This window comes from Cherax quadricarinatus, chromosome 73, assembly GCF_038502225.1.
Source record: "Cherax quadricarinatus isolate ZL_2023a chromosome 73, ASM3850222v1, whole genome shotgun sequence".
NCBI classification, from domain to species: Eukaryota; Metazoa; Arthropoda; class Malacostraca; order Decapoda; family Parastacidae; genus Cherax; species Cherax quadricarinatus.
Window position 1 is genome coordinate 15,072,957 of NC_091364.1, and position 17,701 is coordinate 15,090,657.

At 41.5% G+C, this 17,701-nt stretch overlaps 1 protein-coding gene across 2 annotated transcripts in view; it reads right to left on the reverse strand.

The window, feature by feature from the left end:
* The window catches only part of aay (phosphoserine phosphatase), a 276,767-nt gene that overhangs the window by 61,103 nt on the left and 197,963 nt on the right, over positions 1 to 17,701 (reverse strand). Inside the window, exon 3 of one of the 2 annotated variants that reach the window (XM_070100619.1) lies at positions 12,102 to 12,176. The exons of the other annotated variant lie outside the window; for it this stretch is intronic. Coding sequence (XP_069956720.1) covers positions 12,102 to 12,176 — 75 coding nt within the window. The remainder of the gene's footprint in view (positions 1 to 12,101; positions 12,177 to 17,701) is intronic. 2 annotated transcript variants of the gene reach the window in all.

Below are 17,701 nucleotides of genomic sequence, written 5' to 3' on the forward strand. Positions count from 1 at the left end.
TTCCAATTGTGACCCCTTGTTTCTGTGTCCCATCTCTGGAACATCCTGTCTCTGTCCATCTTGTAATTCCTTGCAGTATTTTATATGTCGTTATTATGTCTTCCGTAATTCCGTAGTCAGGCAGTTTTTCCCTCAACCTTTCTTCGTAGGACATTCCCCTTAGCTCTGGAACTGGTTTTGTTGCAAACCTTTGCATTTTCTTTAATTTCTTGACGTGCTTGACCAGGTGTGGGTTCCAAACTGGTGCTGCATACTCTAGTATGGGCCTGATGTACACGGTGTACAGAGTTGTTAGGTAAGACACATATGCAACGGTTGGGTATCTTTATTTCGAAACGTTTCACTTACACAGTGGGCTTCTTCAGTCGAGTACAGAAAAGTTGGTAGAAGCAGAAGAGATGTGAAGACGATGTAATCAGTCCATCACCCTTGAGACGTAGTTTTAAGGTGGTCAGTCCCTCAGCCTGGAGAAAGGAACTGTTCCATAATCTGAAACAATGTGAAGTTGATGTGACAGTATGGAGCCTTATATACTGTCAGGAGGTGAGATGTTGGCAACTAGTAGGAGAAGGAATGTTATCACTGAGAGGTCACGTCCCTCTCAAATCCAACCATTCTCACTTGTAGAAGTTGTACAAGGTGTTTTCTGTTTTGCACCAAATTACCATTGTGTTGCAGTGTCTGACAGAATGAATATTAAAATGGTATAAAATACTGACAGGTTGTTAGGTAAGACACATTTGCAACAGTATCTTTCAGACTATGGAACAATACTCTTCTCCAAGCCGAGGGACTGACCATCTCAAAACTGCGTCTTCAAGGGTGATTTCTTCTGCATCTACCAACTTTTCTGTACTCGACTAAAGAAGCCTTCTGTGTAGGCGAAACGTTTCGAAATAAAGATTCCTAACTGTTGCATGTGTGTTTTACCTAACAACCTGTCGGTATTTTATACCATTTAAATATTCACGGTGTACAGAGTCTTGAAAGATTCCTTCCTGAGGTATCGGAACGATATTCTCAGGTTTGCCAGGCGCCCATATGCTGCAGCAGTTATCTGCTTGATGTGCACCTCAGGAGATGTGCTCAGTATTATACTCACTCCAAAATCATTTTCCTTGAGTGAGGTTTGCAGTCTTTGGCCACCTAGTCTATACTGTCTGCAGTTTTCCCTTCCCCGATCTTCATGACTTTGCATTTGGTGGGGCTAAATTCGAGTAGCGAGTTGCCGGACAAGGTTTTCATCCTGTCCTGGTCTCTTTGTAGTCCTGCCTCATCTTCATCCGATTTAATTCTCCTCATTAACTTCACATCATCTGCAAACAGGGACACTTCTGAGTCTATCCCTTCCGTCATGTCATTCAAGTATACCAAAAATAGCACTGGTCCTAGAACTTACCCCTGTTGAACCCCGCTCGTCACAGGAGCCCACTTTGACACCTCGTCACTTACCATGACTCGTTGTTGCCTCCCTTTCAGGTATTCTCTGATCCATTGTAGTGCCCTTCCTGTTATACGCCCCTGATCAATTCAATTCAAGTTTATTCTCTATAAGGTTTACAATGTGGGGTTTACAGGTTTTGGGTATTTTGTGGTTTACATGTTATAAAATAGTAATTACAGAGGGAGCCACTAGGACACCTAGCATGGCTAGGCATTTCGAGCAGACTTAGATTAATTCTTAACATTAAGTCCTTACAGATTATAGTATTAAGGCTAAGTGACTACATCATAATTTTGAGTTTAGCAATGTGAATGCTTTTGTTTTGGCACAATACAAGATGTCTATATTTGAGTAACATAGGCAAACTTATGACTAGTTAGGATTTATTATCTTAAGATTAAGATTAGTATTTCTGGGTTTATAGTCAATGGGTGAGTGAGTGTAATTTTGAACCACCAGGTGGTTATCATGTAGTTAGTTGTCGGGGTGGATCAGGGAGATAAGATGTTTTCTAACTGTAGTTTTGAAAGTGATGAATGTGTCTGCAGTTCTAGAGTTTTCAGGTAGGGTGTTCCAGATTTTAGGGCCTTTGACATACATTGAATTTTCGTAAAGGTTTACTCGAACACGGGGAATGTCATAGAGATGTTTGTGTCTGGTGTTGTGCCTGTGGATCCTGTCACAACTATCAAGAAAGCGTTTTAGGTCAAGGTTAATATTGGAATTTAAGGTCCTGTAGATATAGATTGCACAGTAGTAAGTGTGGATGTTCTGAACAGGGAGTAAGTTTAGATCTATGAAGAGTGGGGGGGGGGGTGTTGCCAGGGATGGGATTTAGTGATTATTCTTACTGCAGCTTTTTGTTGGGTTATTGGCTTTAGGTGTGTTGCTGCAGTTGAACCCCAAGCACAGATAGCATAGGTGAGGTATGGATATATAAGTGAATGGTATAGTGTGAGAAGGGCAGTTTGCGGCACGTAGTATCGTATCTTGGAGAGGATCCCCACCGTTTTGGATACTTTTTTTGTTGTGTGTTGGATATGGGTGCTGAAATTTAGGTTGTTGTCGAGGTATAGGCCAAGGAATTTGCCCTCATTATGTCTGGCAATTAGAGTGTTGTCGATCTTAATGTTAAGTTGCGCAACACCTGCTCTGCTACCAAACATAATACAGTAGGTTTTGCAAGTGTTAAGTGTAAGTTTATCGGCTGTCATCTAGCTTTTGCGCTAATCTAGCGTGAGGAACTGTGTCGAAGGCCTTCTTGCAGTCCAAAAAAATACAATTTACCCACCCCTCTCTCTCGTGTCTTACTTCCGTTACCTTGTCATAAAACTCCAGTAGGTTTGTGACACAGGATTTTCCTTCCATGAATCCGTGCTAGTTGTCGTTTATAAGCTTGTTCTGTTCCAGGTGTTCCACCACTCTCTTCCTGATAACACTGGTCTGCATGATTTTTTACTGACTCTGTGGTATCTTTTTTGGTATTTGGAAAATAGTGATTCACTGTGTATTTTATTCATCTCTATCACATCAGGTTGTCAAGTTATACGGAAACGTTACTTTTCTCTTTTCGTATAACATAAGTAAATGAGAAAGTGGTATATTACCAATTAAAATGCTTATCATATATTGACTTAAATGTTAAATGCAATATGTTTTTTCTTTATTTTCTGATTATTATGTCTAGAGGCTGCATAAATTCACCAGACATATTTTGCTGTCTGTGGGCAATTCGCCCCTTCAGATTCTCGGAGCAACATTACACCTTCATTAAAGTGCTGCTACTCTGCTTGTTTTGGCTGCAAACTTGGAAATCAGGACAAACCATTTGTACCACACAAATCTTGCAAGAGTTGTATCAGTAAGCTCCAAATGTAGTCAGTTGAAAAACTTAAATGTATGCCCTTTGGAGTACCAATAGTATGGCGGGAGCAGATGAACCACCATGATGACTGCTACTTTTGTATGACTAAAGTAGCTGGATTCAACAAGAAGAGTAAAGATCGCATAATATACCCAAATATTCCTTCAGCAATAAGGTCTGTTCCACACTCTGAAGACATTCCTATACCTGTGCCACCTGAGACAGCAAATTTCATCAGCGTCTGATACCAGTGACTCTAAGGAGATGGAAGTAGACTATGAACCACCAACAAATGACGATCCTAAACCCTTTAACTAGGCTGAGCTCAATGACTTGGTGAGAGACCTTAACCTTCCAAAAGAAAATGCATAGTTACTTGGCTCTAGACTGAAGGAACACAGGATTCTAGCTCCTGGAACAACATTCCCTTCGTACCGTCATCGTGAAGCGGAATTCGCTCAGTTCTCTGACTAAGAGAAATCTTTACTTTCCTGTTCAAATATTTCTGGCCTTATTGAACACATGGAGATGTCATACAAAGCAGATGGAGACTTTTCATTGATTCTTCTAAAAGATGTTTAAAGGCTGTATTCCTCTACAATGGCAACACAGCTGCATCTGTGCCAATTGACCATAGTGTCCAAATGTCAGAAAGTTACGCAGATATGAAGACAATAATATCTGCAATCAAGTACCAGAATCACAATTTTCTCATTTGTGGCGATTTAAAACTAATTGATCTCTCATTAGGTCTTCAAGACGGATACACCAAGTATCCCTGTTTTCTGTGTCTTTGGGGTAGTAGGGCAGACAGCCAGTACTATGAACAAAAAGACTGGCCAAGAACCAGTTTCTTACGCGGAAATTACAACGCGAACTCTGTGCCACTAGTTGACCCCAAGAAAATTCTGCTGCCACCACTCCACATCAAATTAAGGATTATGAAAAATTTTGTGGAGGCCTTGAACAAGAATGGAACTGCTTTCAAGCACCTGGAGTCAAAGTTTCCTCGTATAAGTGAAGGTAAACTAAAGGCAGGAAATTTTGTTGGCCCTTAGATTCGGGAATTGATGAAGGACAAGTATTTTGATGAAACATTAGCAGGTGTCGAGGTGAATGCCTGGTTTTTCATTCAAGCAGATTGTCCACAACTTCCTGGGAAAAAGGCGCTCCCCCGAATATGAAAAAAAAAATAATCCAAGACCTGATTTCAAGTTTCCAACAAATTGGGTCTAGAATGAGTGTGAAGATGGACTTTTTGCACTCACATCTTGACTATTTTCCCAACAATTGTGGGGACTGCAGTGAGGAACAAGGAGAGCAGTTCCATCAGGATATTTGCACCATGGAAACTCGATACCAGGGCAAATGGAATGTCAGCATGATGGCGGATTACTGCTGGTCAATGAAACGCAATGGTCTCGATGCACAGCACAAGCGAAAATCAAAGCGGTCCTCCTTCCTGTGATTCAATATGTAGGCTAACCATTAGGATTTTTTAATATAATCATTTGATTTGATTCATGTTGATTTGGAATTCATATGTTCTTAAAGCTAACAGAATGTGCTTTTCCATGTAATTACTTGCCTAATTTTAATAAACTAACAGTTTATTAAAAATTCACATTTTTTATCATTAATTTGTATTTTATTTAAAATCTTTACGTGTTAGAGCAAAATGGTTTAGATATTTACAATCAGAAGGCCAAGAATATGAATGAAAATAAAAATTAAAAACATTCTAAATGCAGAGCAGTGTAATCTCTCTATGACTCTGCATACTATACATGTCAGTGACACTAGTCTGTAGTACAATGACTTGTGTCTGTCTCCTTTCTTAAAAATGGGGACTACATTTGCCATCTTGCATACCTCAGGAAGTTGCCCAGTTTTGATGGATGTGTTGAAAATTGTTGTTAATGATACACACAGCGTCTCTGCTCCCCCTCTAAGGACCCACGGAGAGATGTCCAGTCCCACCGCCTTTGAGGTATCAAGTTCACTTAGTATCTTCTTCACTTCCTCCTCTGTTGTTTGTATTTCAAGCAGCACTTGTTCTACTTGGTATATCCCTTGTTGGTGTACCCCATCCCCTATTCTGACTCCCCAGAGTCCTTTCTGTCTCCACTGTAAGTACGTCCTTAAATCTCATGTTGAGCTCCTCACATACTTCCTGGTCGTTTCTTGATAGCTCCCCATCTTCCTTCCTCAGCCTGATTGCCTGGTCCTTGACTATTATCTTCCTCATGATGTGGCTATACAACAGCTTTGGGTCAGACTTGACTTTCAATGCTATGTCGTTTTCGAACTGTCACTGGGCCTCCCTTCTTATCTGTGCATACTCGTTTCATGCTCTTTGACTAATCTCTGTTTTCCTGGGTCCTTTGTCTTTTGTACTTTTTCCATTCTCTAGTGCACTTAATTTTGCCTCCCTACACCTTTGGGCAAAACAAGGGCTTGTTCTGGTCTTCCCATTATTTCTGTTGCCCTTGGGATCAAACCTTTCCTCTGCCTCCTTGCATTTTGTTGTCACGTAGTCCATCATTTCGTTTACTGATTTTCCTACAAATTCTGTTTCCCACTGAACTTCCAGCAGGAAGTTCCTCACGCCTGTGTAGTCGCCCTTTTTGTAGTTTGGCTTTTCCCACCCTACTCCTGTTACCCTCTCCACTTGTAGCTCTACTATATATTCAAAGCTCAGAGCCATGTGATCGCTAGCTCCGAGGGGCCTTTCACATGTGATGTCCTTGATGTCTGAGTTACTCAGGGTGAATATGAGGTCCGGTCTTGTTGGATCATCCTCACCTCTCTCTCTCTCTCTCTCTCTCTCTCTCTCTGGTAGTGTCTCTAACATGTTGATGTATGAGTATTTTTCAGTACCACATCCATCATCTTGGTTCTACATGTTTCTTAACCCCTATGTTGCTCCAAGTTTTCCCAATCAAATCTCCTTGTGATTGAAATCACCCATAACTAGTAACTTTGCTCTGCCTGTGTGAGCTCTTCTAGCCACCTCAGCTAGTATATCCACCATTGCTCTTTTGCTCTCTTCATATTTTTCTTGGTCTCCTGGTGGGTTGTACATCACTGCAATGACTACCTTATGTCCCCCGAGACTGAACTGGACCTACTTTGTAGTCCCTTTTGCCCAATTAGTCTATTTCTTCCATTTCCTCAAACCCCCATCAGTTTTTAATGAGCTATGCAACTCCCCCTCCCCCTCTGCTCCCTCTATCTTAGGATCTGATATCCGGGTGGGAAGATTGCGTCTGTTATCACCCTGGTGAGTTTTATTTATGCGAGTGCTATGATGACTGGGGTCGTCTCCTTGATTCTTTCATGCCACTCCTCACATTTGTTATTCCATCTGTATTCATATAGCAAACTTTCAACTTTTCTAAAACTGTGGTCTGGGTAGAATGCTGGGGTTAGCGGAACCGGAGAACTGACAGGGATCTATGGTGGGTTGCTGTGGGAGTGGAGTTTGGCTGCATTGGGGTTGTCGTGGTTGAGGTCTTTCTATAGGTGGTTCTGAGGGAGGTTGTATTTACTCTTCCTCCTGAGTCTGGGTTCTCCTGCTTATCTCCATTTTTGCTTCTCTTTCCTCCTTGTGTCTTTGTACACTCTCTTTCAGTTTCTGCCTTTCTTCTTGTATTCTGTCATTGTTGAGGTACACCCTCCAGTATGTTGGTATGTCCCTTAGTCGTGCTTTCTCCTCCAGGATCCTGTTTTGAGCCGATTCTGCTTTAAGATAAGATTTCGTTCGGATTTTTAACCCCGGAGGGTTAGCCACCCAGGATAACCCAAGAAAGTCAGTGCGTCATCGAGGACTGTAACTTATTTCCATTGGGGTCCTTAATCTTGTCCCCCAGGATGCGACCCACACCAGTCAACTAACACCCAGGTACCTATTTGCTGCTAGGTGAACAGGACAACAAGGTATAAGGAAACGTGTCGAAATGTTTCCACCCGCCGGGAATCGAACCCGGGCCCTCCGTGTGTGAAGCGGGAGCTTTAGCCACCAGGCCACCGGGCCTTGAAAATCGCTTTGAGTGGCCGTTTTTTTTCCTCTTGCAAATCACCCTATTCTCAGAAAGTTTGTCAACTGGGATATGTCATCTTATCATATTGCTTTTATGATACTTTCAATTGCTTTTTTTCCACGGTCTTCTTGCTTCATAAGTTTCCCCTTTAACTTCCTGGAGCCCATAAACAAAAACTGACCTCGCCCTTTCATCCTTAGACTACATTTCCCTTTGCATCCCCTGAGTCAATTTAGCTGCCTCCATTGCAGCACTCTTTCCTTCAGTTCTCTTCTCTATCTGATGTCCCTATGCTTATTGGTTTGTCATTTTCCCTTCTCAGTTTTTCCTGGATACTGCTATAGTCTGTTAGGGCCTCTTCATATAGCTTAGCTCTTTCATTTTCTCCAGTCCCCTCGTTTGCTCCTGGTGTGCTCCTCATCTTTTCCCAGGCTCCACGGTTGTCTGATAAGGCCTCTGCATAGAGTATAGCTCCTTTGGTCTCTACAGTCCCCTCCTTTGTGACTGATGTAGCAGTTCCCGATGCCATGCCCATACTATTCTTTGGCTGCTTGGACTGTTTCAGATTTTCTAGTTCCTCTTCTAAGCTTTGTATCTTAGCTTCTGCTGCTGCTGTGGCTTGTAGCTCTCATTTCCTGCTCTCTGCAGCTATCCTCTCCTCCATTTTCTTGTGAAGCTCTCCTAGCTTCCTTCCCCACTCTTCTCCCCTTTTCCTGAGCTCTGCCACCCAATCTTCCCTCCCAGGTTCATCCACTACTCCCCTGGATCTCCGTCCTGCTCTATGGTAATCAATATATATATATATATATATATATATATATATATATATATATATATATATATATATATATATATACATATATATATATATGTGTGTGTGTGTGTGTGTGTGTGTGTGTGTGTGTACACATGCACTCACACATGTAAGTCACCTAACCATACTAGCATAGAGGCTGTCTTACAGCCAAAGAGCATACTGCACTGCCAGTTTTTAATCCCACCTCCCTGAGTTGTATTACAAGTGGGCAGTATGAGGCAACCCATGATGATAATGTATACATGCGTCAGGATAACTTGGTACTTAATAAACAGGTCTGAACAAGGCATGAAAGCAGTCTAGCAGGGGAGGGAGTCAGGCAGCTACCGCCCCCCCCCCTCTAACACACACAACAGGCCAGATGTCTATCGGCAAGCACTTTTGTCAGCTGGTAACTAAGGCTACACTTGTATTACTCGCTATCACCCGTACAGGTATAGTGCATATTTTACAATACTGACTCTTTAAGCAGCATGATTCATACGGGTTTAGTGCTAGTTCTTTTAATGGAATAATTATAATAATAATAAAAAATAGTATTTGTCTTCTTAATTCTCTCGCTCGTTTTTAATTTTCTCTCTGCCTCTTATTCGCTTCATTTTTTTATTTTGTTGGCCTCTATTTATCATAAAATTTACATTATGATTGTACGTATTGTTCAGATAATGAAAAATGACACAAAATATCTATCTGAATTCAATTACACCCTTGCTTTACTTATTCAATACTGTATTTACAGTCCAGCTGTTGTCACCCTCTAAAATTAGTATTAGTATTGTGGGACAATGTGTGTGTGTGTGTGTGTGTGTGTGTGTGTACTCACCTAGTTGTACTCACCTAGTTGAGGTTGCGGGGGTCGAGTCCGAGCTCCTGGCCCCGCCTCTTCACTGATCGCTACTAGGTCACTCTCCCTGAGCCGTGAGCTTTATCATACCTCTGCTTAAAGCTATGTATGGATCCTGCCTCCACTACATCGCTTCCCAAACTATTCCACTTACTGACTACTCTGTGGCTGAAGAAATACTTCCTAACATCCCTGTGATTCATCTGTGTCTTCAGCTTCCAACTGTGTGTGTGTGTGTGTGTGTGTGTGTGTGTATATATATATATATATATATATATATATATATATATATATATATATATATATATATATATATATATATATATATATATATATATATGTATATATATATATATATATATATATGTATATATATATATATATATATATATATGTATATATATATATATATATATATATATATATATATATATATATATGTATATATATATATATATATATATATATATATATATATATATATATATATATATATATATATATATATATATATATATATATATATATATATATATATGTATATATATATATATATGTATATATATATATATATATATATATATATATATATATATATATATATATATATATATATACATATATATATATATATATATATACATAAATTCGATAAACAAGAAAACACTTTCAGTGTCATTCAATCACTGTCTTGCCGGAAGCGCAATGACATCATAGTTCAGTTGCTCTGTACTTCAGAGTGCAGACACTGTACTTCCCAGCTCCAAGACTCAAGTACGGCTAACCTGTTTCCCTGAACTTCTTTATAAATGTTACCTTGCTCACACGCCAACAACACGTTAAATCGTAAAAAGACACTTTCCGCCATTCAATCCTATCTAAGACGCTCACCCAAACTTCTTGAATGTCCACACTTTCGTTATCCCCTCCCTCCAACCTTTCCTAGGGTGACCTCTCCACCTCTTACTTGTACGCTCTTTTAGTCACCCTATATGTATCTCTCCTCAGTCCTCTGAATATTTTCGGAACCTCCACACCTCTTATTCTTCAACCTCTGAATTATCTGCAAAACAAGCTTTCTGTAAACTTTTGAGGTTTCTACCCTCCATCTACCCCGTAAGGGGGAAGAGGGGACAGGTGGAGGTAGGTGAGTGGCAGATGGCACCCGTACACAGTTACAGCCGCCTGACGCTTTACCTTCTGCCTTACCTTAGAGATTTTTTCTCCTACTGTCTGTTGCTAGTCTTTCAACATTGCATTGCTCCTGATGAGGCACGGAAAATGCGAAAGATCTTAACCTAAAGATTTCCATCCCCATGTGGCTTGTTTTGCATATTTTAATATATATATATATATATATATATATATATATATATATATATATATAAAATGTCGTGCCGAATAGGTAAAACTGGCCCCAACTGTCAACTCAAGAATAGTAATGATTCCCAAACTAAAGTGGCAAACAAAGAACTACAATTCCATGATTGACTGGAAGACTGAGCTCAAAATTGAGCCTCCTTTCATTGCTTCTCTATCACATCAACAGGTTCTGAAAATTACTGAGACTCCACTGGAGGTTTCCAAGTGGCCAAGCAACACTCAGGCTGTTGAGAGAGAGATAAAACTGATGAGTGAAGCTTGTACTGAAGTGACTGGACAGAAGGCAAGAGATGGATATATCAGGCAAAGAATATTTTGCAGGAAAGTGATACCCAAGTTCCACACCAAGGAAGACTTCACTTATAACTTGTAATAGTTTAAAATTAAATAGTTAATGATTGATATTACCCATGTACATTTTATTATACAATCTTCACAACCAAAAATTATATAAACCATGTACACTTGATTATCCTGACAACCAATAATTTATAACTAATTGCTTTCAGTGGTGTATAATTTGACGAAAAGTCGACCGCGATGCTGCGGGGTAAATGGGAATGAAATGGTCTGAAATTTTGCACAGAAGTTTGTGACCATACAAATAATGCCTGAAAAGTGCAGCTTGTATCTCTGAAATTTGTATTTTTCCAGTGCTTCCTAATGTGCTATACTTTAATATGACTGGCGGTGCAGTAAGTTTTTTTTTACACCACCGTCGTATATGTGACCCGTTGTTGATCGATGTGTCTTGTGTAGCGCATGACTGTAAGGCCTAACCTAACTATAGCGTTTCAACACCTGAGTAAGGAATCATTGAAGACTCTGTACAACGTGTACGTCAGGACCATATTGGAGTGTGCAGCACCAGTTTGGAACCCACACCTGGTCAAGCATGTCAAGAAATTAGAGAAAGTACTAAGGTTTACAACAAGACTGGTCCCGGAGCTAAGAGCTATGTCCTACGATGAGAATTTAAGGGAAATCGACTTAACGACACTGGAGGACAGGAAGAATAGGAGGGGGGGGGGCGCGGACATGATAATGATATAAAATACGGAGAGGAATTGACCAGGTGGATAGGGACGGGATGTTTCAGAGACGGGACACGGCAACATGGGGTCACAACTGGAAGTTGAAGACCCAAATGAGTCATAAGGATATTAGGAAGTACTTATTCAGTCATAGAGTTGCGGGAAGTGGAACAGTCTGGAGAGTGATGTAGTGGAAGTAGGATCTATACATATATTTTTAAAAAGAGGTACGATAAAACTCATGGAGAAGGGAGAGTGTAGACCTAGTAGTAAGCAGCGAAGAGGCGGAGCCAGGAGCTACGACTCGATCTCTGCAACCATAAATAGGTGAGTACAAATGAGTACGTACACACACACACACACACACTTAGCGTTTACTTTAATCCTAATAAGCACTATTTAAGATTAAAGTATTCCTGATAAGTGGTGAATAGGTGATATACAACCCTAATGACCTCATGCGTCGATAGGCTTTAAAAACACAATTAATCAAACAAGCCCAAGATAATAATACTAAATAACTCTTATGGAAAAAGAAACAAAATGCAAACACAAATACATTAGATTTAAAGCGTCCTATTGTTTGCATTTTGTGCCTTGCTTCCAATAACCTGTTGACATGACATAACATTTTGACCAATAATATTATGACAGAAACATGAGACTACATACGGATGGAGGAAGCAGTACCGTAGCCCTGGCGTTGCTCTGCCAGCCTGGTGTACCTGGGTAGCCTCACCACAACACCTGCAAAAGTGGTCTCTTCATCACCTTGCAACTTCAAGTATTTAGCAAACTATGTGACAATGTTGACATTTGCGTCACGCGGACAACTACGCTGCTGCTCTCTGCCAACACCCATTTCTCTGTTTTTTAAACAAATGCTGACTTTTTTTTGTCCATTTGCTGATTAAATGCCAGTATATGTTTTATTTTTTTCTCAAATACTTTCCTACCTTTTTTTTTATCTATAGTTTAATGAACACCAGCCTAGTTGTTGTTCTATTGTTTAATAAACACCAGCTTATTCAGTCTATAACTTAGCAAACAACAGTCTATTAACCATCACATGTTTCTTGTTTTCTTTAATAAACGGTAGCCATTTTTATTTTGTAGGGTCAACTTATTTTTCATTATTATTCTATAAAACTAGTCCCGTATTTTTTTTTATCATAAATCTAAGCCTATGTTGTTATTGTGCAATAAATGTTAACATGGGGCCTATGTTAACGTTCCTTTGGTGTAAAGAATTGCACCTATTTAGAGTAATCTTGAAAAGAATAAAAAGACACAATACCGTGACTGGAACAATACACAAATAACCCTCACACAGGAGAATGAAACTTACCACTACTACACTATTACTACTACTACTACTACCAGCATGGTGCGTTAACCACTGCACCATGCTGGCCGGCATGGTACAGTGGTTAACACAGTGACCTGCAAGTTTTACAATTGGGTCCCCTCAAGGAAGGTTCCTTGATGTTGGTGAGGGGCTCTTGATTTAGGGAATTGGATCTGTGCTCCAGTTCCCCGAATTAAGCCTGAATGCCTTCCACATCCCCCCCCCCCAGGCGCTGTATAATCCTCCGGGTTTAGCGCTTCCCCCTTGATTATAATAATAATAATAATAATTTACAATTGGGTCGCCATAGGTTCGAGTTCCACACGTTCTACGAGTTATTATGATCGTATAATTACGATGTCGCAGGTTTCGTTTATCTAATGAAATAGTTATGAAATGATATAAATGTAATGGAGAACATACAGGAAAATATGACAAAATTTATCTATTGCATATGGAACTTTACATACGAAGATAGAGATCACTGAACCTGTACACTCTTGAAAAAGATATTAATTTTTTTTATGTTTAACCAACAGACAATTTTTCCTTCTCTTTGTTTATTACCCAACAGACTAATGTTTTCTTTAATGAACGGCATATTTTCTTCTTTTATTAACCAACAGTTTATTTTCTTATACTGTTTTGCTACCATCTTGGTTCTTGCTTGACGTGCTTCAACTGAGAGGACTGGAGTAACTGGAGCAATGTTTACATTTGCGAGGACTGGAGTAACTGGAGCAATGTTTGCATTTGCGAGGACTGGAGTAACTGGAGCAATGTTTACATTTGCGAGGACTGGAGTAACTGGAGCAATGTTTACATATGCGAGGACTGGAGTAACTGGAGCAATGTTTGCATTTGCGAGGACTGGAGTAACTGGAGCAATGTTTACATTTGCGAGGACTGGAGTAGCTGGAGCAATGTTTACATTTGCGAGGACTGGAGTAACTGGAGCAATGTTTGCATTTGCGTGGCTCCGGAACAACCTAAACACCAGTAACATTGCAGCCAACAAAGACACCACTCATATGGGAAGGCAAAACATCAGGAGCTGAGTCTCGACCCCTGCAACCACAATTAGGTGAGTACACCAGCTTTTTCGTGATTCAACACAACCTTATCACTTCTCCCGACACACGTCAACTGGAACGACACAGTTGTAAGGGCCTGATGCTGCATGGCCCTTACAGGTTTAGGACTTCTCTATGACACTGATTATAATAACTGTTAAGATAAAGTAAGAAGACTACAACTGAGCTAAATTTAACTGACACAGCAATTATAATAAAAAATAAACGGAAACACCAGTTGCCTAATGGATGTTTGCATAAGCGTGTTGATAGACCGATACGCTACTTTCACCCCACAAGTCTAGCACCGTCCTAATAAGGACACTCACACGCAGGCACGCACATACGAACACACACACACACACACAGCAACAAGGGAACATAGTTGGAAGTTGAAGACACAGGTGAATCATAGGATGTTAGGAAGTATTTCTTCAGCCACAGAGTAGACAGGAAGTGGAATAGTTTGGGAAGCGATGTAGTGGAGGCAGGATCCATACATAGCTTTAAGCAGAGGTATGATAAAGCTCACGGTTCAGGAAGAGTGACCTAGTAGCGACCAGTGAAGAGGCGGGGCCAGGAGCTAGGACTCGACCCCTGCAACCTCAATTAGGTGAGTACAACTAGGTGAGTACACACACACACACACAAAAGGGGGGGACTACACAGGTTTGAGGAACTTCCTGCAGGAGGTTCAGTGGGACAGAGAACTTGCAGGAAAGTCGGTAAACAAAATGATGGAATACATAACAAGAAAATGCAAGGAGGCTGAGGAAAGGTTTGTTACTAAGGGCAACAGAAATAATGGGAAGACCAGAACGAGCCCTTGGTTTACACGACGGTGTAAGGAGGCAAAGCTAAGTGCACTAGAGAATGGAAAAAGTACAGAAAGCAAAGAACACAGGAAAATAAGGAGATTAGTCGAAGAGCCAGGAACGAGTATGCACAGGTAAGGACGGAGGCCCAGCGACAGTATGAAAATAACATAGCATCGAAAGTCAAGTCTGACCCGAAACTGCTGTATAGCCACATCAGGAGGAAGACAACAGTCAAAGACCAGGTGATGAGGCTGAGGAAAGAAGGTGGGAAACTCACAAGAAACGATCACGAGGTATGCGAGGAGCTCAACACAAGATTTAAGGAAGTATTTACAGTAGAGACAGAAAGGGCTCTGGGAAGACAGCACAGAGGGGAACATCAACAGGGAATATACCACCAAGTGTTGGACGACATACACACAATGGAGGAGGACGTGCAGAAGCTGCTAAGTGACCTTGATACCTCAAAGGCTATGGGTCCGGACATCTCCCCGTGGGTCCTTAGAGAAGGAGCAGAGAAGCTGTGCATGCCATTAACCACAATCTTTAATACATCCCTTGAAACTGGGCAACTACCTGAGGTATGGAAGACAGCAAATGTAGTCCCCACTTTTAAGAAAGGAAACAGAAACGAGGCACTAAACTACAGACTAGTGTCTCTGACGTGTATAATATGCAAAGTAATGGAGAAGATTATCAGGAAGAGAGTGGTGGAGCACCTGGAACGGAACAAGATCATAAACGACAATCAGCACGGATTCATGGAAGGAAAATCCTGTGTCACAAACCTTCTGGAGTTCTATGATAAGGTAACAGAAGTGAGACACGAGAGAGAAGGGTGGGTTGATTGCATTTTCCTGGACTGCAGAAAGGCCGCCGACACAGTTCCTTACAGGAGATTAGTGCAGAAGCTGGAGGACCAGGCGTGTATAACAGGAAGGGCACTGCAATGGATCAGAGAATACCTGACAGGGAGGCAACAACGAGTCATGGTACGTGATGAGGTATCAAAGTGGGCGCCTGTGACGAGCGGGGTCCCACAGGGTTCAGTCCTAGGACCAGTGCTATTTTTGATATATGTGAATGACATGATGGAAGGGATAGACTCTGAAGTGTCCCTGTTCGCAGATGATGTGAAGTTAATGAGGAGAATTAAATCGGATGAGTATCAGGCAGGACTACAAAGAGACCTGGACAGGCTGCACACTTGGTCCAGCAACTGGCATCTCGAATTCAACCTTGCCAGATACAGAGTCATGAAGATTAGGGAACGGCAAAGAAGACCGCGGACAGAGTAGAGGCTAGGTGGACAAAGACTGCAAACCTCACTCAAGGAGAAAGACCTTGGGGTGACCCTAACACCGAGCACGTCTCCGGAGGCACACATCAACCAGATAACTGCTGCAGCATTTGGGCGCCTGGCAAACCTGATAATAGCGTTCCGATACCTTAATAAGGAATCGTTCAAGACATTGTACACTGTGTACGTCAGGCCCATACTGGAGTATACAGCACCAGTTTGGAACCCACACCTGGTCAAGCACGTCAAGAAATTAGAGAAAGGACAAAGGTTTGCAACAAGGTTAGTTCCGGAGCTCAGGGAAATGTCCTACGAAGAAAGGTTGAAGGAAATCGAACTGACGACACTGGAGGACAGGAGGGTCAAGGAAGACATGATAATGACATACAAAATACTGCGTGGAATAGATAAGGTGGACAGAGACAGGATGTTCCAGAGAGGGGACACAGAAACAAGGGGTCACAATTGGAAGCTGAAGAGTCAGACGAGTAACAGGGATGTTAGGAAGTATTTCTTCGGTCATAGAGTCGTCATGAAGTGGAATAGCCTAGCAAGTGATGTAGTGGAGGCAGGAACCATACATAGCTTTAAGACGAGGTATGACAAAGCTCAGGAAGCAGAGAGAGGACCTAGTAGTGATCAGTGAAAAGGCGGGGCCAGGAGCTGAGTCTCGACCCCTGCAACCTCAACTAGGTGAGTACAACTAGGTGAGTACACACACACACACATAAGGAAAAAGATCTTCGGGTGAGTATAATACCGAGCACATCTCCTGAGGCGCACGTCAGTCAGATAACTGCTGCAGCGTATGGGCGTCTGGCAAACCTAACTATAGAGTTCCGATACCTCAGTAAGGAATCGTTCAAGACTCTGTACACCACTTACGTGAGGGCCATACTGGAGTATGCAGCACCAGTTTGCAATCCACACCTGGTCAAGCACGTCAAGAAATTAGAGAAAGTGCAAAGGTTTGCAACAAGACTAGTCCCAGAGCTAAGGGGATTGTCCTACGAAGAAAGGTTAAGGGAAATTGGCCTGACGACACTGGAGGGAAGAAGGGTCAGGGGAGACATGATAACGGCATATAAAATACTGCGAGGAACTGACAAAGTAGACAAAGACAAAATGTTCAAGAGATGGGGCACAGAAACAAGGGGTTACAAGTGAAAGTTGAAGGCTCCTGTGAGTCAAAGGGATGTTAGGAAGTATTTCTTCAGTCACAGAGTTGTCAGGAAATGGAATAGCCTAGAAAGTTACGTAGTGGAGACAGGAACCCTATATAGTTTTAAGACGAGGGTTGATAAAGTTCATGGAGCAGGGAGAGAGAGGACCTAGTAGTAATCAGTGAAGGGGCTGGGCCGGGAGTTATGATTTGACTCCTGTAACCACAAATAGGTGAGTGCACACATACACACACACACACACACACATACACAGAGGCACGCAAGCACAGCCACTCACAAGATAACAGAAGTATGACAGGAAAGAGTGGGATGAGTAGACTGCATCTTCTTGGACTGTAAGAAGGTTTTCGACACAGTACTACACAAGAGACTGGTTGAAAAGCTAGAGGAGCAGACCGAAATAGGAGGGAAAGTACTGCAATGGATCACGGAATACTTGACAGGGAGGAAACAACGTATGTTGGTATGAGATGTGTCAGAGTGGGTGCATGTGTCGAGTGGGGTTCTACAAGGGTCAGTCCTAGGTCTGGTGCTTTCTTGTATATGAGA